Here is a 27496-nt window from a genome sequence, read left to right on the forward strand (position 1 = left end):
ATGCAGGTCTACGCTCAAGTGCTATTGCTATAGGCTACATAACTAGGTCTAAGTATACCTATGTGGTTTTGGGTGCAATAACGCCAACAAAACATGATTCAGTGTATGTAATGGTGTGAGGCAACTTACTGGTTATATGTCTGCTTGATTTATACTGAACAAAAATATAAACGCAACATGCAACAATTTCAGTTCATATAAGGAAATCAGTCAATTGAAATACATTCATTAGGCCATAATCTATGGATTTCACATGACTGGGAATACAGATATGTATCTGTTGGTCAAAGATACCTTTAAAAAATGGTAGGGGCGTGGATCAGAAAACCAGTCAGTATCTGGTGTGACCACCATTCGCCTCATGCAGTGCGACACATCTCCTTCGCATAGTGTTGATAAGGCTGTTGATTGTGGCCCGTGGGAATGTTGTCCCACTCCTCTTCAATGGCTGTACAAAGTTGCTGTCAATCCAGAGCATCCCAAACATGCTCAATGGGTGACATGTCCGGTGAGTATGCAGGCCATGGAAGAACTGGGACATTTTCAGCTTTCAGGAATTGTGTACAGATCTTTGCAACATGGGTCTGTGTTAAAACATAAAGTGATGCCGGCGGATGAATGGCACGACAATGGGCCTCAGGATCTTGTCATGGTATTTCTGTGCATTCAAATTGCCATCAATAAAATGCAGTTATGTTTGTTGTTGGTAGTTTATGCCTGCCCATACCATAACCCCACCGTCACCTTGGAGCACTCGGAAAAACAACGCCATACATGTGATCTGTGGTTGTGAGTCCGGTTGGACGTACTGCCAAATTCTCAAAAATGATGTTGGAGGCGGCTTATGGTAGAGAAATGCACACTCGAGTCTCTGGCAACAGCTCTGGTGGACATTCCTGCAGTCAGCATGCCCATTGCATGATCCCTCAAAACTTGAGACATCTATGGCATTGTGTTGTGTGACACAATGTCACATTTGAGAGCGGCCTTTAATGTTCCCAGCACAAGGTGCACCTGTGTAATGTTCCTGTCGTTTAATCAGCTTCTTGATATGCAACACCTGTCAGGTGGATGGATTATCTTGGCAAAGGAGAAATGCTCACTAACAGGGATGTAAAACAAATATGTGCACAAACTTTGATAGAAATAAGCCTTTTGTGCGTATGGAAAAGTTCTGGGATCTTTTATTTCAGCTCATGAAACATGGGACCAACACTTTACATGTTGTGTTTATATTTTTGTTCAGTGTTTGTGGTTTAAGCCTACCCAAAAGTACACGTCGTATCAACGTGAGCCAACTTCATATCTCTCTCTCTGGAGTGCGTGTGTGTCTATCAAGTTTCTACACTGGCTTTGGCTCTGGGGGTATCGTCACTACTCGATAATGTCTTCAATCCTATCCCTTGTCAACACGGCTAAAACAAGCCGCCCTTGGGAAAATTTGTGAAAAGGTGAGAGCCCAATACTGACAAACAAACTATTTCTGATGGGAGGGGGCGACTTTCTGGTTATTGGTCAAGGCTTGAGACAGATGAGACTCAGTGAAACAACATGGTTCTTCTCAAGAGATAAAGTGTATGCTCATAGTGTTTTTGTTTGCTCTATTTACTGAATTAGGAATAAATCATCCCCAAGTACCTACCCACAATGACAAGTAAAGTATTAAATAGATATTCATCTATCCCTAAACCGATCTACTTGCATAAAAAGTCTAGTGACGCAAAAAGGGCTAAAACCTGTTCACACTTGGGTTGGGATAAATAATGTAACGAGAGAAAATGGAGACCATTTTATGGGCTCCTGACCAATTTATCAATTTTGTTGGGGGGGGTGGCACTGATCTTAACTTTTCCTAGACATAATTTTCCACCATCATTTCCTATGACCCAAAAGAGCTTCTGGACATCAGAACAGCTATCACTAACCTCCATTTGGATGAGGACTTTTACTTCAATCAGTCGGAGACGAAAGACATAATGATTATCGCGGACCAGGCCCAAATCCCTGACACTTGAAGAAGGAGACAGCGTTGTGTGGGATACCTGACGAGACTCTCTGGATACCTCCCTGAAGAAAAAACTGAGTTCCATTCGAGACTATACTATCAATGTGATCTGAAGAACTGTAATATCCTATGTTTCTATGAGTCGCGGCTGAACAAGGACATGGTAAATGTGTGTCTCTTTGTTAACAACTGGTGCACAATCTCTAATGTTAAGGAAGTCTCAAGGTTCTGCTCGCCTGAGTTAGAATACCTCATGATAAGCTGTAGACCAGATTATTTACAGAGAGAGTTTATCTATATTTTTCATAGCTACCTATTTACCACCACAAACCAATGCTGGCACTAAGACCGCACTTTAAAAGCTGCATAGGGCCATAAGCAAACAAGAAAATGCTCATTCAAAGGTGGGGCTCCTAGTGGCCAGTGACTTTAATGCAGGAAAATTGAAGTCCGTTTTACCCTAATTTCTACCAGCGTGCAACTAGAGTCGAGATCACCTTTACTCTACACACAGAGATGCATACAAAGCTCTCCCTCACCCTCCATTCGGCAAATGTGACCATAACTCTATCCTCCTGATTCCTGCTTACAAGCAAAAAATTTAACAGGAAGTACTAGTGACACGCTCAATATGTAAGTCGTCCAACGAAACGGATGTTAATCTACAGGACTGTTTCGCTAGCACAGACTGGAATATGTTCCGGGATTCATCCGATGGCATTGAGGAGTTTACCACATTAGTAACCGTCATCAATAATAAGTGCATCTATGACATTGTCTCCACAGTGACTGTACGTACATATCCCAACCAGAAGCCACGGATTACAGGCAACATATGCACTGAGCTAAAGGCCAGAGCTGCTTTCATGTAGCTGGACTCTAATCCTGACACATATAAGAAATCCTGCTACACCCTCTGATTAACCATCAAACAGGCAAAGCGACAATACAGGACCAAAATCAAATCCTACTACACCAGCTCTGACAGTCATTGGATGTGGTAGGGCGAGCATACTATCACAGATTACAAAGGGAAACCCAACCACAAGGTGTCCAGTGACGCGAGCCTACCGGATGAGCTAAATACCTTCTATTGGCACTTCAAGGCTAGCAACACTGAACTATGCATGAGGGCACCAGCTGTTGTGTTCACGCTCTCCGTAGCCCATGCGAGTAAGTCCTTTAAACAGGTTAACATTCACAAGGCCACAGGGCCAGATGGATTACCAGGACACATACTCAGAGCATGCGCTCACAAGCTGGCAAGTGTCTTCACTGATATGTTCAGACTCTCCCTGACCCAGTCCGTAATACCTACATGTTTCAAGCAGACCACCATAGTCCCTGTGCCCAAAAATGCCAAGGTAACCTGTCTAAATGACTATCACCCCGTAGAACTCACATATGTAGCCATGACATTCTTTGAAAGGCTGGTCATGGCTCATATCAACACCATCATCCCAGACACCATGGAATCCACTCCAATTCACATACAGCCCCAGCACTGTCCGTTCTCAGATGGGAAAGGGCTGTGTGGAGTGCAATAGAGATTGTGTCATCTGTGGATCTGCTGTGGCAGTATGACAAATAACATTTGATTGTATTTGATCAATTGCAGACACTGGATTTCTGAATCGTGCTTTTGGAAGTGCATTGTACTGTACAGCAGCATGTCCTGGATAGAGGGAGTTCAAACACACTTCCGGAAACTCTATCTGGAGACCTATTTACTGCAATTGATTGAATGCCATCCTCAGTATCTTATGACTGTTAGGAATGTTTTACATGCATTAGGTAGGTGAGTTTGTGGTGTGCTGAAGGCCATTAACATAACTGAGAGATGGTCTATATGTGAATGACGCATCACAAAGAATACACACATTTCACTGTTTGAAGGCTAAATTATTACGCCAGCTTATCCCCAAATGTACCTAAGGATACACAGAGCACAAAAGCTTCAGATATACCTAGACTGGCTAAATATAAAAGTTGTCAAGTACTTTGTGCATAAGCAAGTGTGCTACCTTTCCCTTGAATAAGAACACAGAGGCTTGACGCAACTCTTCAGGTAATTACCGTTGAGAGGGAGAGGGGGTGGGAAGGGGGGGTTGTGTTGCAGTGCACTTGATGACTACTCCATGTTCTACCTATTTCACATTTGAATAATTCTCTCTGCAGCTATTTGCGTTAATCAACGAGCCCCATCCCCAGGTTTCCCCACCCCATCATCTCGTATCTGCAGAGTTAGAGTCGAGTTCTTCCCACCACCTGTTTTTTTAGTAAAACTTGGGCTGATGTCGATTCCATTGCAATTCAGTAAATACTGAGATTCCACAATTGAATGTTAATGTTTAATAAGGACTTTTTGTCAGATTTTTTGGACCATTTTGTGGTACCTACCTCTTCTAGATTCATTTCATCTGGACTGTCCCAGGGTTTGAGATATTTTCCTGTGCGCTGTTTCTTCAGAGGCACCACCACTATGTAGTATCCTCTGGAAATGGGAGGAAAAGCAACAAAACAACTGAATGACAAGGTATTTCAAGCTCTTCAAGGTCAAAGGTCATTCTCAGTTCACTCCATAAGATGTTTACAATACACCATTGTATTGTAAACAAAACAAACCAAGATCAAAGCTTTGAGCTTCATACACAAAAATGTATAGCGTCCCTGAGGAGCCTTATCCTGTAGGTGTAAAAGGGTAGGAGGCGTGGAGGACAAGAGACAAAGATGACAAATGATCGCGCCATTAGCTAGTTACGCTAGCCCGTTATCATCAGAGAAGTCGGCGCACTGTTTTACCCGCGGGCTAATTAGTATCCCTCCGTGAGAGTGAGAAGAGGAGCTGGAATTAGAGGGATTTTCAACCCTCCATTGGGGCGACAAGGGAGATAAAGGCCTCTACCAGAGTTTTTTCAGGGCTTCTCCAGACTGGGCACGGTGCTAGTTAGCGTCAGCCAGGAAGGCAGTGTGGTAGGCTGATGGGAAGCTAATTAGCTTAAGCACTGGCATAGGGGAGAGTGGGCTCGAGTGCGTCCAGCAAGATCAAAACCCTAGATTGGTTTGAAGTGCCAGATCTGCGCATTGGTCTTTTGACAACCCAGAGCTTAGTTGGAAAGGCTGAAAGAGACATTACAAGGCTTAATACTGGAGAGTGGGTTAAATTGGATGGGAGAATTCATAGTGTCATATTCTCTCTGATGAACAGAGAACAATAAGAACAGGCTTGATACAATGCAATTAATGTAATATACAGGGTACACTACAGAAAGCGATGACCTCTTCAGTGCTGATGTTCTGACCTTTCAAACAGTATTAAAAAATAAAGTGCCACAAAATCTGGCAGTGTCAAATCTTGCCCCTTTCACTTATTGAGAGGAAAAATAAGCTTAAATGGTATCCTGCTGATATAATTGAACCCAAAGACGAGCGCAAGGTAAATAAATGGATTAGGGCAGCCACCGAGGCAATTGAATTAAGTAAATTCAAATTTGGCTAAATAGCCAGCTCTATAAATACAAGTCTGCAATTATCCATTAGCATTAGCGTTAGTTTTAATCCCCGCCACTCACCTGACTTTCTCTGAAGTCTGGACTGAGGGCAGCTCCACAGAGACCATGCCATCCAAGTTGGTCTTGCCAATCAGGTAGGGCTTGGTGCGCAGGATGTCCGGGGCGGTCATGGTGGAGACGCGGTGCTGGAGACCGCCGGCGCTGTTGCCCCGGTTGGTCAGCAGGAAGGAGTACTGCGTCCCGGCCTGCAGACCCGTGATAAGCTTCTGAGTGAGCTTGCCATCCACCTCCACGCTCTGGCCATTGTCATAGAGGATCTGTATTTGCAATGTTAGGAGAGTGTGTGTGAATGTTGAGGAGATGCACTAATCCAACATATGAGGTCTGTTTAGTCAGGGAAATGTCCGGACTTGTTCAGATATTTATGTGACTACTATATTTTTGGCTCATGTCACTTGATATTTTCTGGATCCTCGACCATTGTTATTAAAATATGGAAGATAATCAAAAAACTCTTACTGTGAAGGGCTGTGCTGCGTTATAGTTGTCTGGGATCTCCCAGGTGAGGAGCACAGATGTCTTCATGGCAGCTTTCACATGAAAGTTTTTTGCAAACACTGCTAAAAGAAAGGGGGAGCAGATGATTTAGACACAAAACAAACATAACCCTCCTTAAAGGATTCCAGAGCAATAAACCTCTTACCTGAACATGTTTCTCTTTACAAGCAGTCTGAAACCAGCACTAGTGTGGTCTTAGCAGGGTTACAGTGCTGTCATCTTACCTTTGCTTTCTTTTATCTTACCTTTTTATTAACAGGAGCCCTTTATAATCTACAGACTCACCTTTGGCTTAGCTGACAACACATGGGACACATATACTTACTCCACCTGTTCATGATATCTTTCTTTCTTATTGGGTGGGAGGGATATGTATACATACAGCAGATTTTTTGACCAATCATGAGATCAGTAATCCCATTCTGTTTGTTCTTCTGCCACTAAAGCTTGACGAGGTGGTTGCTGTTGATGGTGGTTGTGGAGTGAAGTTGGATTGGGGGGCGGGAGGGGGAATTGGGGTGGGGTCCTACCTTGATCCAAGGGCTGTGTCCTGAACTGGACACTGGGACTATAGGGGCCGGAGCCCTTGCTGGTGAAGGCACACATTTTGATATCGTAAGTGGTGTCAGCCTTGAGGCCGTCCAGGGTGACGGTGGACTCTGGGGCGGTGATGAAGAGTTCTGAGGGACTCCGAGGGCTATTGATGTCCTTGTACTGCAGGGCGTACTTCACGATAATGCCGTTGCGCTCCGCCAGTAACAGGGGATTCCAATTCACCTGAATGGTGGTGGTAGTGCCACCCTCGGCCGCAATGCTTTGTGGGAAGCCGCTAGGCACATCTTCAGGAGTGTTGATCTCTTTTACTGTCTCCTCGCCAAAGCCCACCTTGTTGCGGGCAGACAAGCGGAATGTGTATGATGCCCCCTTGTGGATCTCTTTGGTGGTGTAGTGGTTCTCGCGCTCAGGGAACTCGATGATGGTCAGGGGGTCGACATCTTTGCGGCCAAAGCGAAGGCGGTAGCCCTGCAGGGGGCCGTGGGTTAACGTCGGAGGGTGCCACTGGAGGAGGGCAGTGCCCATGTTGGTAGGGCTGACCATGAGTCGTGGTTTTTCAGGTACTAAGAGACAAAATAACAAATTCAATACAAATTCAATACAAATACCGACAGACATTATGACAATTTTGAGAGGATGATGACAACCCAAAAACAACCCAAGCCATAATCCCTGACAATCTGATCTCCTTTCCAACTCATAACAGTGTTAAGGGTTACCACTGGCTGATGTTGTTATGTGTAAAGTGTTAAGCCACCAAGAGAGCAGTATATAGCTAACACCCTGTTTGCATAAATGCTAATGCTGTTTGCTTTGATACCTACCAATATGGCCTCCCTTTTAAGCATTTACTGAGTAAAGGCTCCCATCCTCTCCCCAACACACACACACACACTAGCCATCTGTATCTGTACGCCAGGCAGGTGCGGCATGAAAGGCTTTTCAGACGGATTAGACGACAGCGCAATTATGTCTCACACACACAGCAAAGTATTTCTGAATTGCCATTTGGATTCTGTCATGCTGCTCTCTCAAAAGAAACCAATGAGAGCTGAACAGACCATCGGGCTGCCTTCAATTTGGAAGTATTTTTCTTCCCCCATTTCCCCACCTCATTTTTTCATTAGTTCCTTAACCCCTGTGAGCATTCCAATGTCAGAATGGGGGGGGGGTGAGCGGAATTACAATTGTTGTTATAATTGAGGTGGCAATTAGCCACATTCACACTTTAATAGCCGTGGGCGGAAAGGTTTGCTTAGCACCATTTTTTTGGGCTTCCTTTCACTGGGTGCAATTTCACAGCTTTCTACAGGACAAATGCATTTTTGGATGATCACAGGGTACATTAACAGCGGTGACAGGTCCCTTACCTGCGCCAGTGGTGGTGATCAGCTTGGGCTTGCTGCGAGCGCCGTCTCCCTTTGTCGTGTAGGCTGCCATGGCAACCGAGTACGTGCTCTCAGCCTGCAGCTCTGAGATGACCATTTCCTGTAGAAGAATAGCGATTTGTATTTGTTTTACTCTTGCTTGAGATTTTACTGCAATTTGGGCATAAGAGGGGGGGAGTGATGAGGGATGTTGTGTAATATTAAGATCATTATACAAAGAACCAAACTGTTGATTCAGAGGACATACATTATCTCACAGATATTATCTCACTAAATAGCAAATAACTGACATTGAACATGGTTGGTAAAACAACGGTCCTGTTATATAGTATTTAAAACTATAGCCTAGTTGACACATTATCCTTCGCTCCATGCATACGATCTGGACTGGTGGACCATAAGCCTAAAGTTTCATTACTCTTATGTACAGGATACACATGGTATACATTGTCCAAAGAAATGCTTACTTGCACCCCATGCATTGGAAAGGAGAGGGTGTAAGTAGTGCAGTACCAATGGTATCTTATTATCATCTTGTGAATTGTGATGTGCTCGGCTCTGCAATAAACTAGGTTCCCCAATCAAAAAGCTTGCTTATTATAATCAACACCGCTAAGAAACTATGCATAGCCTCGTAATATTGAATATGGATTCCTGCTAGTCATGCCATTCCACTTCAATTTACAAGTACAAAACAAGTAGTGTATGTTTTGTCTTTTTGTCTTAGCGGGATTCAGAGGAGTCAGGAGGTGATGTGAGGTTCATAACAATCAAAATCAAGGGGAGGTCATGAACAGAGGAGACAGAGCATGCAGGGGAATGAAGGAGGAACGGGATTAACACTGTATCAGGTCTCTGAATCTACTCACATGTTCAGTTGAGTCATCATATTCCCACTGATTACGATTTGAGATGAGTGGAAACAAGAAACAAAACAAAGACTAAGTACAGAGTCACCGGTCACTAGTAAGATAGTAGAGACTAGAGAGAGTTGTTGAATAGTTGCCACAGACAAGATACATACTGTATATCATACTGACTGATGATTTTACCCTTAAGAGATGTCCTTCACTGACCCCCAATAAGTTCTTGATTATGTCAGTTCCATTGAATTTACAGATGTGTGATCCATTGGATCTAAATTAAGGCCCCAAAGCTCCTGTGATTGTCTCAACCAGATATTGAGAGTAACATAGGAGGAGACACATACTGTGTAGGTCTATTTATAGACATGTGTAGACAATGTGTATTTTATCATAGATATACTCAATGGGTTTTAAAAGGTCCTGAGAACAATTATACTGAACAAAAATATAAACGTGTTGATCCCATGTTTCATGAGCTGAAATAAAATATCCCAGAAAAGTTCAATACGCACAACAAGCTTATTTCACACAATGTTTGTGCACAAATTTGTTTACATCCCTGTTAGTGAGCATTTCTCATTTGCCAAGGTAATCCATTCCACCTAACAGGTGTGACATGTCAAGAAGCTGATTAAACAGCATGATCATTACACAGGTGCACCTTGTGCTGGGGACACCGTAAGGTCCCTCTAAAATGTGCAGTTTTGTAACACAACACAATGCCACAGATGTCTCAAGTTTTAAGGGAGTGTGCAATTGGCATGCTGACTGCAGGAATGTCCACAGAGCTGTTGCCAGCTAATTCAATGATAGTTCTTCTACCATAAACTGTCTCCAACATCATTTTAGAGAATTTGGCAGTACATCCAACTGGCCTCACAACCGCAGACCACATGTAACCATGCCAGCCTAGGACCTCCACATCTGGCTTCTTCACCTACGGGATCACCTGAGACCTGCCACCCAAAAAGCTGATGAAACTGAGGAGTATTTCTGTCTATAATAAAGCCCTTTTTGTAAAAACTCTGATTGGCTGGGCCTGGCTCCCCAGTGGGTGGACCTGGATCCCAAATGTGTGGGCATATGCCCTCCTAGGGCCACCCATGGCTGTGCTCCTGCCCAGTCATGTGAAATCCATAGATTAGTGCCTAATGAATTTATTTCAGTTGACGGATTTCCTTATATGAACTGTAACTCAGTAAAATTGTTGAAATTGTTGCATGTTTCGTTAATATTTTTGCTCAGTATTATTTGTGTCATAAGGTTTAACCATATCATAAAAATGTGTGGTTTTAACATCACTTTATACTGCTTAGTAGCATATCCTTTATGTAATTTTACCCTGGCAGGTGTGACTCTTATCCTCTGCTATCCTTGTGTCAACTAACGTCTCAAGGCGAGAGGATGTGCGAGTTTGGAGAGGGAAGCGGAGGAGGTGGGTGCTTACCTGCGCATCCTCGATCAAGATGTCCTTGATGCCTGGCTGTCCCATGGGTTCCCCATTAACCATCCTGACATAGTGCACCTGGTACCCTCGAATCTGCCCGTGCTGCTTGGTGGGCATCGGCGAGCGCCAGATCACTTTAATTGATGTGGAGTTGACAGCCTCCACCTCGACTTTACGAGGTGGGCCGCTGGGAACTGGAGGAACACCATGGGATAAAAGAAAGAAGGTCAAGATTATAGAGGACCCCTTCTTCCCGTTTTAATTCCTGTCCAACTCCAAAGAGCAAAATGCTGAGGTGAAAAAATCTAGAAAAGGGGAGCGAGCATACTGCAACAAGCACTGTATGACATCAATATTTCAACAACGGCACAGGAAAAAGAAAAACAAACCCAAAAACAGGTCTGACAACTGACCTAATCTGGAAACATCAAAAAAATGGAAGTAGTGGATTAAAAACATGGAATAAAAATGTGTTTGTCAAAATAGAAAAGAGCCAAATGGAATGCTTCAAAAGTTTGAAGCACCCTGCAAGAATTTTGGCTATGAAGCGTGAAGAAAAAATGAAATTGAAAAAAATATCGTTGTTTTTGGCCATTAAAAATATACCTTCCAAAGTGTGTCCTTTCCACTGTCCATAACTTGCCATTCAGTCAAGTTTATAAAAAAAAGTTAAAACTAAAAAAAAAATTCTCATAAAAAAAGTTTTTTAAATGACAGTTTGGGACTGGAAGTCAAAAGGCCTGAAGTGCTTCCGTGCAGGAGAAAAATGCCATACCATATGTTGAAATTGAGTAAAAGCATAAAAGGATAAAGGCAGAAAAATACTGACAAAAAGTTAATTGAGATTTACAAAAAAGTCAGTCGCAGTCTGTTCAGTAAAAAAAACAAAGTTGCATGAGTTAGGAGTCAGCTTTATTAGAAACAGGAGGAAGAAGCAGGGAGGGACGCTAGGTCAGAGGGACTGTAGATGCTGTTAGACAGTATCTAAAGGGGGTTAGAGGTTAGAGGGTGGACTGGATTTGCAACAGGGCAGCGGTTTCAGAAAAACATACCATCCTCCTCGGTGCGAATAAGTTGTGGTAAACTTTCAGGTCCTTCACCGACATCTGTGTGAGCAGTCACTGTCACACGGTATTTGGTCCATTTTTCCATGTTTTCCAAGAGGTACTGGGCGCTTTCGGGAGGGATGTCGGATATTTGTCGGATGGTGGTGTCCTCCCCTTCAGTGGCAGCGTATTGGATGGCATACTTGGTTATGATCCCATTCTGTAACTCTGTAGGGGGCGGCCGCCAACTTACCAGGATATTGGTGGAGCTGGGGCTAGAGCACTTCACATCCTGAGGTGGGGCTGAGGGCTCTGATTGGAGGAGTGGATTTGAGGACGAGCAGGGTTTTGTTTGATTGGATCAACCATTTCAGTTGGGGTGTTTTATTTTGTTTGTTTCGAGCGGTGTCACAGGTAGGTTGAAGTTTTTTGGGGTTGGGATGATGGTGTTGGAAACGAACAAACAATTAAAAAAAAGGGAAAGGGAAAATAAATATGACACAAAATGAGGACGAACCACAAGGACTGAAACAATGTTTGCAAAGAAATGGTATCAAAGGTCAATGAGGTTTCCCAAATTAACACGAGACAAAAGGCAAAGACAAAAGACTAACACTTTTTAAAACAGGGTCAACTCAATAAATAAAATCACACACACTGAGGATGTATGGATGGGGTTGTCATGAGATAATAGAACACCTTCAAAATAGTTAACCTACCTTTGTAAATAATACCTTACATATTCTTTCCTAAAAGCTGTTATCAGCATGACTAAAACTCACATTTAATATAAACGTATCCAATTACTGCTCAGTAAAATTTCACTGGATCACATAAAATCCAAATAAAATCAAACAAATATCAAACATTGGGCAAGCAGTTACCACGAATCCAAAAACATAAAGGTTGATGCTTCAACTCTAGCAAAGTGTAAAAAGTTGTATTGGTCACCAACCTTTCCGAAGCCTGTTGGTTTGTGGTAAAAGCCTGACTGTACAGCAGAGAACTTCCCAAGGAGATATGAATGACTTTTCAAAGTCTCAATGCAGACATCTTTTCTTGGTACCTCCCATCGAGTTTGGACTTTTTGAACTTAATACCTACCTGTTCTCTGTTCTCTTTTTTTGTCTTACACAGACCTCGGGTTTATTTTAAGTATCTAAATACACTATGTTTTTGTCCTTAGCTTTCAATTTGGTGCCTTGACAAATTGGCCAATACTTTAGTAATTTCAATAAACCTGAGGGCTTATTGTGTGTAAAATAAGGTAATTCTCTATCGTCAGTGATACTACTTGCTTTTGAGCTTTCTACAGTATTTGTAGTCTATCCAATTTTGTATTTTATTCTTTTGTTAAGGGGTTGGCATCACCAATGATTAATTATACTGAGAAAGGGAAACTCCACTGACCTCCAGATAAAAGGTGCAGAATTGTATTTCCATAGAAAGCTCAGTCTCAATACGCAAATATTCTGACGTGGCTGACACGCAAAGTCAAGAGACAAGGCTTTTAATAGTGGGATAACATGCCCTTCCCCTAATCAAAACTGTCAGACAGTCAGACAAAGAGAAAATTGAAATTGAAATGAATAATTCACATATCTATTATTGGCCTTAGTTGGGATGTTTTGCACATCAAAGGTGTTGAAGAGGAGTAGCTTCTGTAGAAAGTGTGACCTTGTCAGTTGACTTCACAGGAGAGCCCTGGTGAACGCTGTCCATGCAGCTATTTGAAAGTGAATAGGTGCATGGTCAGGTTCCAAACACCCCGTTTCAGCTCCAATCGCTGCAGAACTTGTCAATTTTCAAAGTCACCCACCTCTTTCGATTACATACATTTTTTTATTAAAAGTCATCCACCTCTTTCAATGACATTTACTTTGTATCATGTCATGAACATATTTTGGGCAAAAGGTTGTAGAATTAGCATTTGCAATTCTAAATTGGCAAAGGTAGATGCGTTTGAAAATTGATTTGATTTTTCTCTCTCCAAGGTGTTTCCACATCCAGTGGTAAACTGTCTGGCCAGAGATTAGATATGGAAGAGGACCTACGTGTTTGAGGGGTTTCTGCAGAGATCTCGTTGGTGTAGGCTCCGATACCATGCTTACTGCGCGCGGCTAGCTGGAAAGTATAAGTAGTGAAGGGTTTCAAGTCCTTCAGCAGGTATGTGGTGGTTGGTTCAAAGCTGATTCGTTTCTGTTGAGATAATGGTATGTCATCAGATCAGAACATTAAGAAAAAGGTATACCATTGGGTGTAAGATACATTGGGCCAGTATAGCTAGCCATATATTGAATATGAGAAACCAGTTACCTCCTCCTTGTCGTCCCCCTTCTTGTACAGAAGTTCATATCCCATGATTTGATTGTCTTGTCCGGTCTGTGCAGGGGCTATCCACGATAGTAGTATACTTGTTTCGGATTTGGCTTCCCCTTTGAAGTCGGTCGGTTGAGAGGGGACTGGGAAAGCAATACAAATACACATTTGGTCCACTACACCAATGCTACTCATTGTCACTTCCATCGTACCTCTGCTAAAACATATTTGACGAGTGCTGCTGCTGGTACTGCTGTGGCTACTTTTACTAATAATAACATTGGTAGTAACCTGTTATTAATACATGATTTCTATTACCTGTCATTGCTAATATTGCTTTATATATTTGAATGAAGTAAACAAGGCCCCAATCTTGTTTATTAAACTGTGATTTCTGTCAATCAGACTGGCAAATTAAAAAGGAAATTGCTTGGCACTCAAGAGCCAAAAGAGATTTCAAGTGTTTACAGCTGTGGTCAAAGATGAAGAGACTTTTATCTGACTAACAGGACAGAGTGAGTGAAGTGTTTTCCCAGAAAGACACTTAGCTGTCGAATTAGCCTGTTGATACTCTCCATTGTAGAGTTGGTTGATGCGCTTGTTTACTCATAACTCAAACATTGCAGAGCTTCAGCTCCTACAATAATGTATTGACTAGCTCACATACAGTTAATGTTATTGTCCATGTAAAGGCTTTGGTCCAAACAAAATCACACAAAAAGCCGGCTACACATAGATCTTACCCCCCGTCTTGGCAATGATCTGGAGATCTGCAGACAGAGGTCCATCGCCCACCGACGTGTAGGCCAGGACCTTAATGTAATAGGTCTTGTTAGGGATGAGGCCTTGAATAGTGAGGAAGTTTGACCCACGCACTATCTGCTTCTCCCACAAGTTGACGTGCTGGGCAGAGTCCATGGTGTAGTACACACGGTAGCCCATAATCTGCCCATTGGCCTCCTCTGGTTCGTCCCAGTGGATGATGGCTGTGGTGGCACTGAGCATACGACCCCTGACCTGCCTGGGCGCCGTGCTAGGTGCCTGCTCGGCCGTCTTGGCTTCGATGCCATCGCTGGGCGGCCCACGCCCGATGTTGTTCACCGCCACCACTCGGAACTCGTAGTCCGAGTAGGGACTGAGGCCGCCCACGCTGTATCGAGTGGTGGCCACGCCGTCGATCTCCTTGTATGTGTCCTCTGAGATCTTGGACTTGTGCTGGATGATGTAGTAGGAGACTGGCTCAGGGTTGCCTGAGTCCCATGTCAGCGTGATGCTGGTGGCCGTGCGCTCCGTCACCAAGGGAATGCCGGGCGGCTTGGGCAATGCTGGAATAACAAACAAATACGATATGATTTAAAATATGCATGCTCAATATACATGGTTAATCTACAAATGACTATAATGTACAAATAACAGTTGTGGGCCAAATTCCTGTGGAATAACTCCGCTATTTATTTGTTATAAAGAAGAGAATATTGGAGACTTATTCGTGACTTATCCAAGGAAAACGGGATATCCTCACGTGAAACTTATAATAACTAACAATAGACAGAAGCCTTGAACATTTCATATGAATTCCTCAGGCATTATCACATTTCCACAAATAGGCTGGCTGTGCAACGATTACAATAATAGCATTCCTCCCCTTCATACTGTAGATTTATTTTCAGACTGTACATTATAAAAGGTCATATTTGTTTTAACCTTGCCTTACTGATTAGTATGCCACGTCAGTGCATTATAACCATATTTGAACTATTGTAAAACCGATAAAGGGCCAAAAGTCCTGGAAGCCTCCCAAGTACAACAAAAGACGTGCTTTTCTCTGCTGTTACACCGGTGGCATGAATTGAAAGACATGAGAGCGATGGATTGTCGTTATATGCCACCTCTAATGTAGAATCTGGAATCTTTCTCTAGTATGCAGCGGAGGAGATATGATTACAATCCGATAAGAACCCTGCCTTCTGAGAAGACCAAACAATACCCACTGTGCACGCACGCATGCACACACACAGGTTTCTTTAGCTGTCATCAGGTTGAACCCTTTTGGGTTCCATGTAGAACTCCCCATGTTTAACTCCCCTGGTTGAAAGATAACCCTTTCACTGATTCTCAATCTAGCATCTAATGCACTGAGGCTGATGTCAACACATCCCAGGCTTTAGGAACCCTCCTTCTGAGGCCAACAAAACATGACAGGAAGAAGTAAACGGGTGCTACCTTTCACCGTGATCTGCGCCACCGCCTCAATAACCCCGAGAGTGGACATGGCTACGCAGGTATAGTTGTTAGACTGGCGGACGTCAGTGAGCTCCAAAACGTTTCGCCCTATGGGCATGTCGTCCTCGGGCGTCAGGTCTTCGGCTCCCAGCATCCATTTGACGTAGGGCATGGGGGAGCCCACAGCCACACAGGTGATGTTGACGCTGCCTCCAGGCATGATCTCATTGTCCGTAGGCGGGATGGAGAACCGCGGGGGCACCCGGCGCACTACAGAAGACAGAGGGTAGGGGTAACAACTCATACAAGCTGCACAAGGCCAAGGTTTCCCATCAACGGCCGAGAAAAAAAGAAACTCATAAGTCATATACAAGGATAACAAATATATTTACAACTTGCCAGAAATGTTACTTTTATATCTAATGTAATATATTTAGACACGGATCTTTTATTCTGTGATGGTTGGATGGAGAGTAAAACACACAGTTTCACACACAACTCGGTCCAGGCCTAGCAGGGCTCAGAGATGGGACTAGCTACGGACTAACAATCACAAACACCATGCATAAATGATACCATTCATACAGATATTAAGAGAACAGCACAGAGGAACTGGAGGGTCGACAGCATGCCAGAGTGAAGTGATCAAGAGAACAACTTCAATGCTGCGTTCTTCCAGTTGATGTGGCGTAAATGTGCCGCGTCACATTCTCACATCACACATACAGATGCTCCGTGGTGGAGACACATCCAACTATGGTACAAGTACATGGAATATGGTGCAACTCTGCTTCTCAGATCAAAAAAGTGGATACACGTTCCAAAATAACCACGTTCGAAGTAGAAACTAAAACCAAATCAAAATTTGAAACCGATCCAAAAACAAATTGATTGAAAATAAATGATGCAGCATTATGCACATGGAAAGATACAAGGCCGGGTCCTGTCATGGGGGCTTGGGCTCTCTGTCATGCAAATGGAAAGATACAAGGGTCCTGTCGTGGGGGCTTGGGCTCTCTGTCATGCACACAAGCACATAGCTGGTTTGGAAAGGCAACCATGGTTGGGAATGGGAAGGAGAGAGGAGGATTGAGAGGGAAAAAAAATACTAACACAGACATACAAAAAACAGATATCAAACATGGGGAGGGTGCCTAGGGTTAGGCTGGCAGCTTTGGGTTGCACGGAAATAAACACGACTGGCTATTATTAAGATAGAGTTGCCAGGGCAGGACGAATGGACAGCGTCACTGAACAGATATGGGGAGGTTCTAGTGTGACAGGAGAGGACAGGGAGAGGCAAAGGAGTCATCTTAACACAAATCACAATGTTTTCTGAGGTTTGACTTAGGTAGTTAACCACACATGATTCAAACACAACATATAAGGTAAGAGGATTTAAGGGACAGGGACTGGAGAAGGGGTAGAAGAATACAGGAACTGGGTTTGGATTTTAATACATTTCTAAGGAGGAATGATATTAAAGGAACGAAGTCAGTGTTACTGCTTATAGTACTCAGAATGAATAAAGGCCCCAATAGACCAATCTCCTTGGATACTCAGAGACGTAATGGTGGGAGTATTTGGGGAATGTTGTTTGCTCTTCCATGCGCCTTGGAAAGATGAATCACTCTGGTGCTTTGGCGGTGAACCTCGGTGATACTAATAAAGAGTGAAACACTCCCATCTTCCCAATCACTTTTAATTAAAATTAAACAAGCTTCTCTCTCGATATATGGGGCACAAAGATGAGCCTTGACTAATGTAATGGCAAGAGCCATTGGATTTTCTCGCTGTATGTGGCCATTAATACACATTAACATGATGTGATGTAAAACTGAGCATAAGCTAAAATAGCATTTTTTGCTAATAGCATTGTTGGCTAATAGCATTGTTTGCTAACGCTGCAAGCCTGAATCTACATGTAGCATTACCGAACGTGTTCAACCGCATTCACATTTCATACAGCACATTCTGCTAAGCAGATTGTTCCTCTCCAGAGAGAAGGAATTTCAGAGAACTCCTTGCATTATTAAATACAACTTATAACTCGCTTAATATTTAATTAATATCCAATTGGATCACAATCCACCAAGACATAATATTATCATACTCATTTGAATATCATTACATTTGTCAAGTCTTGCGCCTATTGCCACAAATACATTATGCTTTCATCTCACAAGGCTATGCTACCTTAACAGCTGAGAGCTAGACCTCGCCACTGACTATAACAAAGGAGAATGTAAATATATATATTTCTCTGACACTATGACGAAGAGTAATAGAGGGAACATTTTCATCCAGTCTTAGTTAGTGAAATGGATGCTCAGTGGGAATTCTTTGCTCATTTTCATGTGCCTAGGCAGGCCGCAGAGTGTGGCAGCGCTTCATTCCAGGAGCCTGTAGTGATAGAGGACACCCTTCCTGCTCCGGTGCTGCGGCTCAAGTTGGCGCTGTGCTTTTTTGTGCCGCCTGCCGTTGTCACGGCGTTGACCTGAGTTACCAAGCAGGAACACTAACAAGCTACGGACACCGAGGGGCGGGGGCAAAGGGTAGGGGTGAGGCTGAGAACAGAGGTGGGGGGGGGGATCTCTAGCTTGAGCATAAACAGGTCACCATGCAAATACTCCCGAAGATGCAAATATTATCCCACACCCTCCCACCACACTAAAGCTGCACTATCCCCTCCATTACATGCACCACTTTTTGGACAGTCAAGCATCGTAGCCAAGACCAAGGGAATTCCTCATGGAAAGAAATGTACTGAGCAACTAAGCAGAAACAATAATAATACAAGGCTATAAATAATAATGAACCAAGGAGAGAACAAAACGAGAGAGAAAAATGGCACGCAGGTGCAACTACTGTACATTCACTTCATTTGTATTCTTGAGATTTTGAGTTTTTTTTTTTTTTTACGGTTGCAAATAAATGAGTTTCTTTAGTTTCAGTTTTGTAAGGCGGTATAAAAGTTTAAAAAAACACCAACCTTCTCGCAGCTCTGAGGGATGTAGGGGGTTTGATGCAGAACACAATGAAATGAGGAAAGGAGAAGAAAACAAGGGAAACACAGAGAGAGTAAAAAGGCCATGTTCAAGGCGTTCAAAATGCTACTGTGAAGGACGTCCTGTCACATGGGGACAGGGAGTCCGCTGCATCGCCCTCATACCCTGGTTTAGAGGCAGACGTCTTCACTAGCACCACTTCAACATGTTAAGCATTTTGAGGGTTGAAATCATTTGCTATGTTTAGCATATAATTACAATCCTATCCCAGTCATGTGGTTGGCTTGTATCGAGTGCTAAGGATGAACATATATGTGCTATGTGTAGGTTGGGTTTTACATACAAATGTTCTGCATGTTGAAAATGTGAGTGATGCAAAAAGTCCTAATATGATATCCAGAAAGATATCGCTGTTCAATTTGGTAAATATCCACTTTCACTTTGTTCCACCCAATAAAATATCTGTTAACTCATCATTATTCAGTATTCTAAATATCGTCATTGACTGTGATTTAAATGAATGATCTGTGATGATACTGCAAACCACAAGACTCGAACAGAATTAGAGATAATAGTTTTTAAAGAAAAATAGCTACAGCTGGCAATTAAAATATTCATATTAAATTAATGAAAAACGATTTAACTTAAAATAATAATAATATCCAATGGTGTTCAAAGATTGATATAAAAATGTAACAATGGCCTTATTCTTATCAGTAAACACACAATAATATTATTACAATGGACTTAAACTATGTAATGCGACTTTCACATCGAAAGCCGAACCTCAAGACAGTTCATGATAATTGGAAACAAAGATTTGTGATAGCTCAAGAAGGTGCTAGTGTTACCTTTCAAGGAAGTATCACTTATAAGAAAATCGGCAAATAAATGTATGTGCTGATGCTATCACCATTAACTTAAACATTTAAATTGTTGCAAAAAAATAGCTGATTTTCAACATGTACTTAAAAGTCATTATTTAGAAAATCTACATTTATCTGATAACTACATACAATCACTATTACATATAATCTCAGCACTTTTAAAACTGTATTGACAAAGAGTTAAAGGTGTCCTTCCAATGTTGCTCAAAAGAGAAAAAAGAAAAGAAACAGAAAGATCAGAGAGGATCTGCTACTATGAACAGAGGGGATTGGTGGAGGGATTGTCCACCCGTTTCCCCTCAAGGTACATTTGGGAGTAAAAGGCAATTAGTAGGTAAAACACACCAAGCAGTCAAGTCATTGGAGTTAGATAGGAAAAATAACAGAAAAACAGAAAACAGAACACACAGGTTCAAATCAGTGCAGGTAGGTCAAATAGAACAAAAGAGCCATACTTACAAGTACATCACTGGACACGGACATTTGGACTGGATCACTAACTCCAATACCCCCAAATTACCCCGTTTTGAACACCCATCTCACCAGTTGTACAATAATATACCATACCAAATACCACTTTAATGTTTTCTTCTATTTATTTTTTCTTATCAGAATGTGGGTAACCTGCTTCCAAATGAGAATGCCGTTGTTGTTTTGTTGTCACTTTCCTACCTCTGACATATAGATTGGCGGGGGCAGAATAACGGGTTCCATCGTTGTTGGTGGCGACGCACTCGTACTTCCCCTGGTCGGACTCTTCGCTCTGCTCAATCTGGAGGGCCCCTGCGTGGGAATAGAAGGTAGGTGCCGGACACTATTGGTTTAGTGTCAGCCATTTTTTATATAGTTAACAAACATTTTATTTTATTTTTTAAACTTGCTTGACTGGTCAGGGGCCAACATGTTATTGAAGCCCCATCACTCCTAGACTTGCTCTTTTTATGAATCGATGAGGGTACATCGTAAAATCGGATACCATTGTAACTAGCGTAGAGGGATTTTTTTTGTATCTGTAGGGATCATTTGCACAGAGGATAGTTTACTTCACCATTGACCAACACAACCTTATTTGTTTCGCAAATAGTCATTCTTCTTGTAACTTGACAGTTTTCCCCTAACATTACCCCAGCCTGATATATCAAATGTGTGACATCTTTATTATATATTTTCTGTAATTATAAAAAGACATCAATCATGGATAGTTTTAGTCAGATAGCTTTACTTTCAGGCCTACAGAAATCTTAGGCGAACAACTAAACATTTAACAACCATGGAAAAATATTTAACATTTAACATTTACCTCATTGTTGACATCAGAGGATAAAAACCAACCTACATACATGTTGCAGGGTCTAAAAAGGCACTCAACTTTAAAACCAGTGTGAAAATGTGTCATAGTATAGCTCGACTTTGAGGGATAGGGGCAAGCCCTGCAATGTACAACATTTCACCGGACTGTCAATATGGGGATGAGTGAAACTGCTTCAAGGAAGCATGGATCAAACAAAAGAGGTTTACAGTATACAAAAGCAGCATAACAAGGGAGGACAATTCAAAAATTAATTTGGGTATGAATTTTAGCATATTCAATCACAGATCTAATATCAATCAAATAAATTTAGGACTTCATCTAGTCAAGGTCGGTTAGAAAAATGCAGCACTTACAAAAAAAATGGAGAAAAAAAATGCTGCTGAGATATGTGAAAAAATACTCATCATAATATCGTATTACCAATATATCACCCTCTGTCACAAAATGTTTGACATGCAGATCTTGTCCAAAGAGCAAGAAATGTATGTCGGCACAACTTACAACCTTTTGACAACCCTTAGCTGAAAAATAAAATGCAATTGTATTAGAAGACAAAATTCAAAATGGTGGCCTTGATCCGACAAGAAGGCAACCAACCACTGCGTTAGCTTGTGAAAGCTACAAAAGACACCCATAAAAATCCACCAATGGGATCCGCAGTGTGGTGTCATATGACCAGGGGAAAAATGGCTTATGCATCAATCACTCTCCAATTCCCAAACGGCAAAAATGGACCTGCCAGGTCCTCGCCAGACTCAACTGTTTGCCTTCCCCCAAACCCTGAAGAATAAAAAAACGTCAAAAAGTAAAATAGCCTTCAAACCCAAGAAAAGTAAGAAAAATAGGTGAAAGAGGAAAAAAGCACCCGTAGAAACTTTATCAAAAAAGTAGTTGTTTGGGCTTTTTTTACACAAGGTACAGGAGAGGAAAGCAAATAGAATAAATAAAAAAAAGGCTTGCAAAGATAGAAAGAATTCTTTGGGAGAAAAAAGCAGAGTAAAGGAAATGTTGTCTTCAGCATGCCTGCGTGATTCCACAGCATCTGTGCATAATTTTAGTGCTGAACAAGAGCAGCTAAGGGGGAAAAATGTTTGGTTGTTTTAGTTGGACAAAAAGAGGGACACATGAGCGCTATGGCCAAAAAGAAAACAAAAAAATGAAAGAACAATTAGAGTTTGAAAAAAAAGTTGTCATTGGATATGCTTCTTTGAGCCGGAGCAAGCATATCGCAACTGAGTTTTTTGAAAAAGGCTCTTCAAATCAAAATTCAAAGGAGGAAATAAAGCATAGACAAAAAAATGGAGATTGGATGGAGTCAACAGAACAGGACAAATAAGAAGGAAGGTCGATAATGGGAACGAAATGGGATTTGGAGTCGGGAAACAGGACAAAAATGAAGGCGGACGGGCGGATGGATGGGGCGACAGCAAGAATGAATTAGTTTTGTTCATTCTGTGAACATCAGTTCAGCACTCTTACCTCTTATTGGTGTACCACCTGGGTGGATAATATGAATGCAAATAAGATTAGAAAGAAGAATCATTAGTAGGAGAAGATACAGGCTGGGGGCTTTGGAAGAAGAATCAAATTAGACTTAACAGAGTACGTAAATAAAGCGGACTAGAGGAAAGAGAAATGAGAAAGAGAGAGAGAGCTAGAAAGAGAGAGAACTCTGTACTCTATTGGCAAAAAAAGACAGGATTCATCTTAGGAAGGTATCATAGATCAGAGAAGATCAGAGAACGTTGTACAGTGGTGTGCCACAGGGGAAGTGCCATTTTGGAAGTGGCATGGATTCTGAAGACCATCTACTGAAGGGAAGGCTTGGAAGAGTTTGAATATGAGAGGGAAGAGACTCGTTTAAGAGACCTGGAACCCTTTAGCTTGACCTAGTAATCGCTAAACATCTGCTTAAATCTCTGTAGTGGTAGTAGGCTATACAGTATTGAGTGAGGGAGTGAGTGAGTGAGTGAGTTTGTGAGTAGGTGAGTGAGTGATTGACCATACAGTGAGGGTAGATAGGTAGGTTTTATTACTAAGGTGGGGGATATGGCATCTACTGGGCTAAAGCTGGGTGAAATGTGTGTGCTCTGGAAAAGGTGCCTGTATTGCTTACGGGAAAGCTTTGTGGGGGGAAAGTATGTGTGCCACTAGCGTTATCTTTGTGTCTACACTAACTGTTAGTAAAATGCATGCCATGCATTTTATTAATAGTTATAACATGAAGAAAAATTAGTTGGGAGTGAAGTGTGCTTCAGAACTAAGCACTTACCAAAGGATTCTGTAGATTTAAATACGGAGAGAAGAAAGACAGCATAAAAATATTATTATATTCCTTAGGTTAAGTTACATTAGTTTTTTTGAGTTAAAACTTTATCAACTCTACGTCACAGGAAAATCAAAGTCGCACATTAAAAAAAGAGGGTTAATTTAAACAAATTCCGTTAATAATAAGGTAAAGGAGGGTTAACAATACATTTTAACAAAGGACAGCTGTGAAATCTGAAAAGGCAGGTGGTCAAACATAGAAGACTAATTGTACCAGAAGTAGTGCAAAATCTCAAATAGGAATGCTAATAGTAAATATTGCTAGCCAAACTACAAGTTAAGTAGCGCTAGCATATATCCGATGGATTCTGAATTTCTAATGCTTTACCGCATTAAAAGGAAACTTGGAATATTCAGAGGAATGGGATGAGGAAGTATTGGGAATAAGCCACAGGCAAAGAGAATAAAAATCTGGAGTCTACGTGGAAAGCAGGGAGTAGATCCAGAGAGAGTCAATAATGGACTGGGAAAGCTAGACACAAGCGTCACACACTACTGTGGCTACTTAAGACCGGAAAACATTCCGGAAGGAATAGGTGCCTCGACTGAAGTTCTTATTTTCTGTTTTAATACAACAGTTAGTTTAAATCACAACAAAAAACGACAAAGAATTAGAAAAGGAAATAGCCTAAATGTCTTCCTATTCACTCCGTTCTGCAATTTTCTCTTGGAGCCTTGAAAAACAACAAAATTACTAAAAACCACAGGTGCTCCTTTGCAAGTTCTGAATGAAGCCCAATGTTGAATATTCATCGTTTTAGAGAAAACAAGAGATAAAAACAAAAGAGAATGGATCCATCAAACACTGCATCAAGGCAGTCAAAGGGAATCAACTAAACTTAACCAAAAGAAAATTAACTCGTCAGAAGAACAGTCACAGCAGTGAGCAATGTGGAAGTCAGACTGAAGCGGCAAAACACACAGAGACAACCGACGGAGCCATGACAACACCAGAGACAGGGATGGGAGGAACAGACGACACACACCAGGATACACACACACACAGTAGAGAAGGAAGAAGAAGCAGTAGAAACAATGCCATTTCCTATAAAATCAAAGCCAAAGAAGAAGAGGAGAAGGAAAATGAGAGTACAGAAACGGAAGGGATTAGGGTACAAAAATGAAAGAGTACTCCCGGTTTAGTTCTGGTGGCGGAAGTGACACCCTACCTGATCTGAGCTGCTTGATACGTCCATTGTTGTTGGTGGTGTTGACGGGCAGGAAATCTTTGAACCAGGAGATGTCTGGGTCAGGGTTGCCGCTGGCGGCACAGAGCATGGTGGCCGTACGAGTTCGCTCTACCACTTTCAACTGGGGACCCATGTCAATGGTGGGGAAACCAGGGGGCAGTTGGTCCTCTGTGAAAATCAAGAGAAAACCATAGCTGTGAGCTCATTGAGTGCAAGTGAGAGGAGTGAGAGAGGAGAGAGCCAAAGGAAGATGGCAGAAATAATTACAAGCAATAGGAGAGAGAAAGAGAGGTAGACTGAGTGTGTGTGTGTGTGTGTGTGTGTGTGTGTGTGTGTGTGTGTGTGTGTGTGTGTGTGTGTGTGTGTGTGTGTGTGTGTGTGTGTGTGTGTGTGTGTGTGTGTGTGTGTGTGTGTGTGTGTGTGTGTGTGTGTGTGTGTGTAGAGAATTAGAATCAACAACAACATGTGTGTGAGTCAGAGAGAGACAGAGAGAGAGAGAGAGAGAGCGAGAGACAGAGAGCGAGAGAGAGAGAGAACAAGGCAAAGTGGCATATAGAGAGATGTGTGCATTGTGTTCATACTATTGTCAAGTTCTAAAGAGTTATTCAGTGACATCATACTACTGAGATATACTTTGCTGAAACATTCCCTTTATTTACCAGGCTATTATATTGACATGGACAGAAAATAAAAATAATATGGAGATTGAACATTTAGATAACCACTAGTCTCAATATTCAGCAAGGCTCTGTATTCACAAAATGTGACACAAAACTTAACAGCTTTTTTAGACAGTTGACACTTGACAATGGGTGTGTTTTGAGTAGTTGTACTGTATTGAGCGTGTTTACAAGTGCATATTGGATGGTGTGACAGGAGGGTGTGCATGTGTCTCTGCCACATTGCGTAAGCTTGTCTCTTCCCTGTATCCACCACAAAGTGCTGCTATTAGAAAGGGGGGCTGCTCCCCTTCCTGTTCTCTGAGATGCGAGACAAGATAACTACCGCAGCTCCAGCTCCTGTGCAAAAAAATAATCATTTTAACCAAACAAAGACAATCAAAGGCCTATATCAGCTTGTCTGGCCCCTTGAAGCTCTTAGCAGGAAGCTGACTTCCTTTCACAGTGAGAGAAGACTTACAGAGAGCACTGGGTAACATATCCCATCCAAAATGGCTATTGCTTTAGCTTTGTTCAGGTAGCCGCTATTGCTAAAGTGCTAATATGGAACATGGTTGGCATACCAATGAGGCTGAAGCACACCATAAAGCTTCGCTCTCCCTGTTGTGATATGCCTAATTAGCGTCTTTCCCTCCCTTCTCCCAAACGCCACCTATTTCGAGTCGCTCTCTTCATTAAAGTTTCATGAGACACACTTCAGGATGGAAACAGCTTTGAGCAGCCGCTGTGTCTGTGCAGCCGACGATAGCCGTGGCTGCCTTCCAATGATGCTTTCGGGTATCTGGCAGGAGAGGACACCTTGGTGGGTAAATCCTTTTCAAGAATTGGACTTCATTACAAATGAGGAACTTTGTTTTGAGCTTCTTAACTTCCCCTCTTCAAGTTAGTGTCGCAACCTGAACCAAGGTTTACGTTAACGATTGGATGCTATTTATGAGGGCATAAGCACAGAAATAGAATGACATTCTATTGATATTCACATAGGTTTGACTGTCAACTGCTAAAAAATCAACTTGGGGAGTGTCTTTGGGGTGGCTGAAACTAATTGTCAAGTCTTTGTGATTCAGAGTAATTGCAATTAAGGAAAGGGGTAAGGAATCTTATGACAACACTATTTCAAGTGTCATTAGCAATACATGTCACAAACACACAGTTTAGCATAAATCCTCAATCCAAGGTGGTACGTATGATGTATCCTAAGTATCTTCTTCTTGATCATTGGCCATTAAGGAAATTAGGTATGCCCTGGGGGCTGGTCCTATTAAAAGTTTCCTGGCGTCGTGTTTCCTCGTCCTACGCGAAGACCCTCACGCTCACACAACCTTGAACGTGTTTCTCATTAGTCGATAAATACCACAGCTTAGTGCGCCACTAATTTTAGCTCCATTGCGGCATATTGAGCTACCTGTTGGGGAGACACTACGGGCTACGTGCACTCTATTAACACCTTGAGTTACAAATCAATCACGCTGCAAGCAAATGGAGAGTATAAACTGAGGCAACTAGTGACAGAGAGAGGGAGAAGGACATGAGAAAGACCCACAGCGTTTGCTAAGAAGAAATACAAAACGTCCACTGTTGTTTAGTATGGAGTCTGTATCGTATGGAGTCTATATAGTACGGAGGCTATTATATAAAAAGAAGTCACCACAAGACATGCTCTCTCATTGCATGGTAATTATCCATAGCTAAAGGCAGGGATTTGGTATCAGATAAGGCTATAAAATGTGAATGTTGGATACTCATGCAGGCCCATCAAATGCAATACTGATAGTCTAGAATCTGTACAACGAAATGATCAGGAGTCTGGTTTTAGTCAAATTACTTACTTTTAGTTGTTAACAACAATTATGAGAAGAAGTTATGAGAAAAATAGGGAGCCTAACATTAACATTTCTCTCACAAATATGTAATACATAAAAACTATTTAGAAAAATGCCACCTCTCATGACTTAGGGGCATACAGATAAGAATGCTGGGCAAGAAGAAAGCCTTAAAAGCTTAGCTTTGCGGATTAATACATCAAATGTGACAATACATCTACTGGTTACAGCCGTTGCCCACACTGCATAAAAGACACAGGAAACGGTTTTAGATTCCAAGTTAAAAGAAAGAAAGAAGACAGGGAAAAAAAGAAAAGGTCGGTACATTTCTCTTTCATAAAAAGAACCT

General features: G+C 42.0%; 1 protein-coding gene across 22 annotated transcripts in view; it reads right to left on the reverse strand.

Annotated features, from left to right (window-relative positions):
* Positions 1 to 27496, reverse strand: part of LOC118368770 (receptor-type tyrosine-protein phosphatase delta-like) — a 597123-nt gene that overhangs the window by 61506 nt on the left and 508121 nt on the right. For 6 of the 22 annotated variants that reach the window (XM_052497200.1, XM_052497198.1, XM_052497207.1 and 3 more), the window contains 15 exons: positions 24624 to 24812; positions 22606 to 22623; positions 20487 to 20597; positions 15920 to 16189; positions 14440 to 15021; positions 13694 to 13839; positions 13432 to 13576; positions 11384 to 11689; positions 10332 to 10525; positions 8888 to 8914; positions 8001 to 8118; positions 6606 to 7193; positions 6037 to 6137; positions 5578 to 5834; positions 4406 to 4499 (listed from right to left, as the gene is read on the reverse strand). In XM_052497200.1, the coding sequence (XP_052353160.1) occupies positions 4406 to 4499; positions 5578 to 5834; positions 6037 to 6137; positions 6606 to 7193; positions 8001 to 8118; positions 8888 to 8914; positions 10332 to 10525; positions 11384 to 11689; positions 13432 to 13576; positions 13694 to 13839; positions 14440 to 15021; positions 15920 to 16189; positions 20487 to 20597; positions 22606 to 22623; positions 24624 to 24812 (3146 nt within the window). The remainder of the gene's footprint in view (positions 1 to 4405; positions 4500 to 5577; positions 5835 to 6036; positions 6138 to 6605; positions 7194 to 8000; positions 8119 to 8887; positions 8915 to 10331; positions 10526 to 11383; positions 11690 to 13431; positions 13577 to 13693; positions 13840 to 14439; positions 15022 to 15919; positions 16190 to 20486; positions 20598 to 22605; positions 22624 to 24623; positions 24813 to 27496) is intronic. The other 16 variants (XM_052497211.1, XM_052497216.1, XM_052497213.1 and 13 more) reach the window with 7 other exon arrangements.

This window comes from Oncorhynchus keta, chromosome 35 (genome assembly GCF_023373465.1).
Source record: "Oncorhynchus keta strain PuntledgeMale-10-30-2019 chromosome 35, Oket_V2, whole genome shotgun sequence".
In the NCBI taxonomy this organism is placed as follows: domain Eukaryota; kingdom Metazoa; phylum Chordata; class Actinopteri; order Salmoniformes; family Salmonidae; genus Oncorhynchus; species Oncorhynchus keta.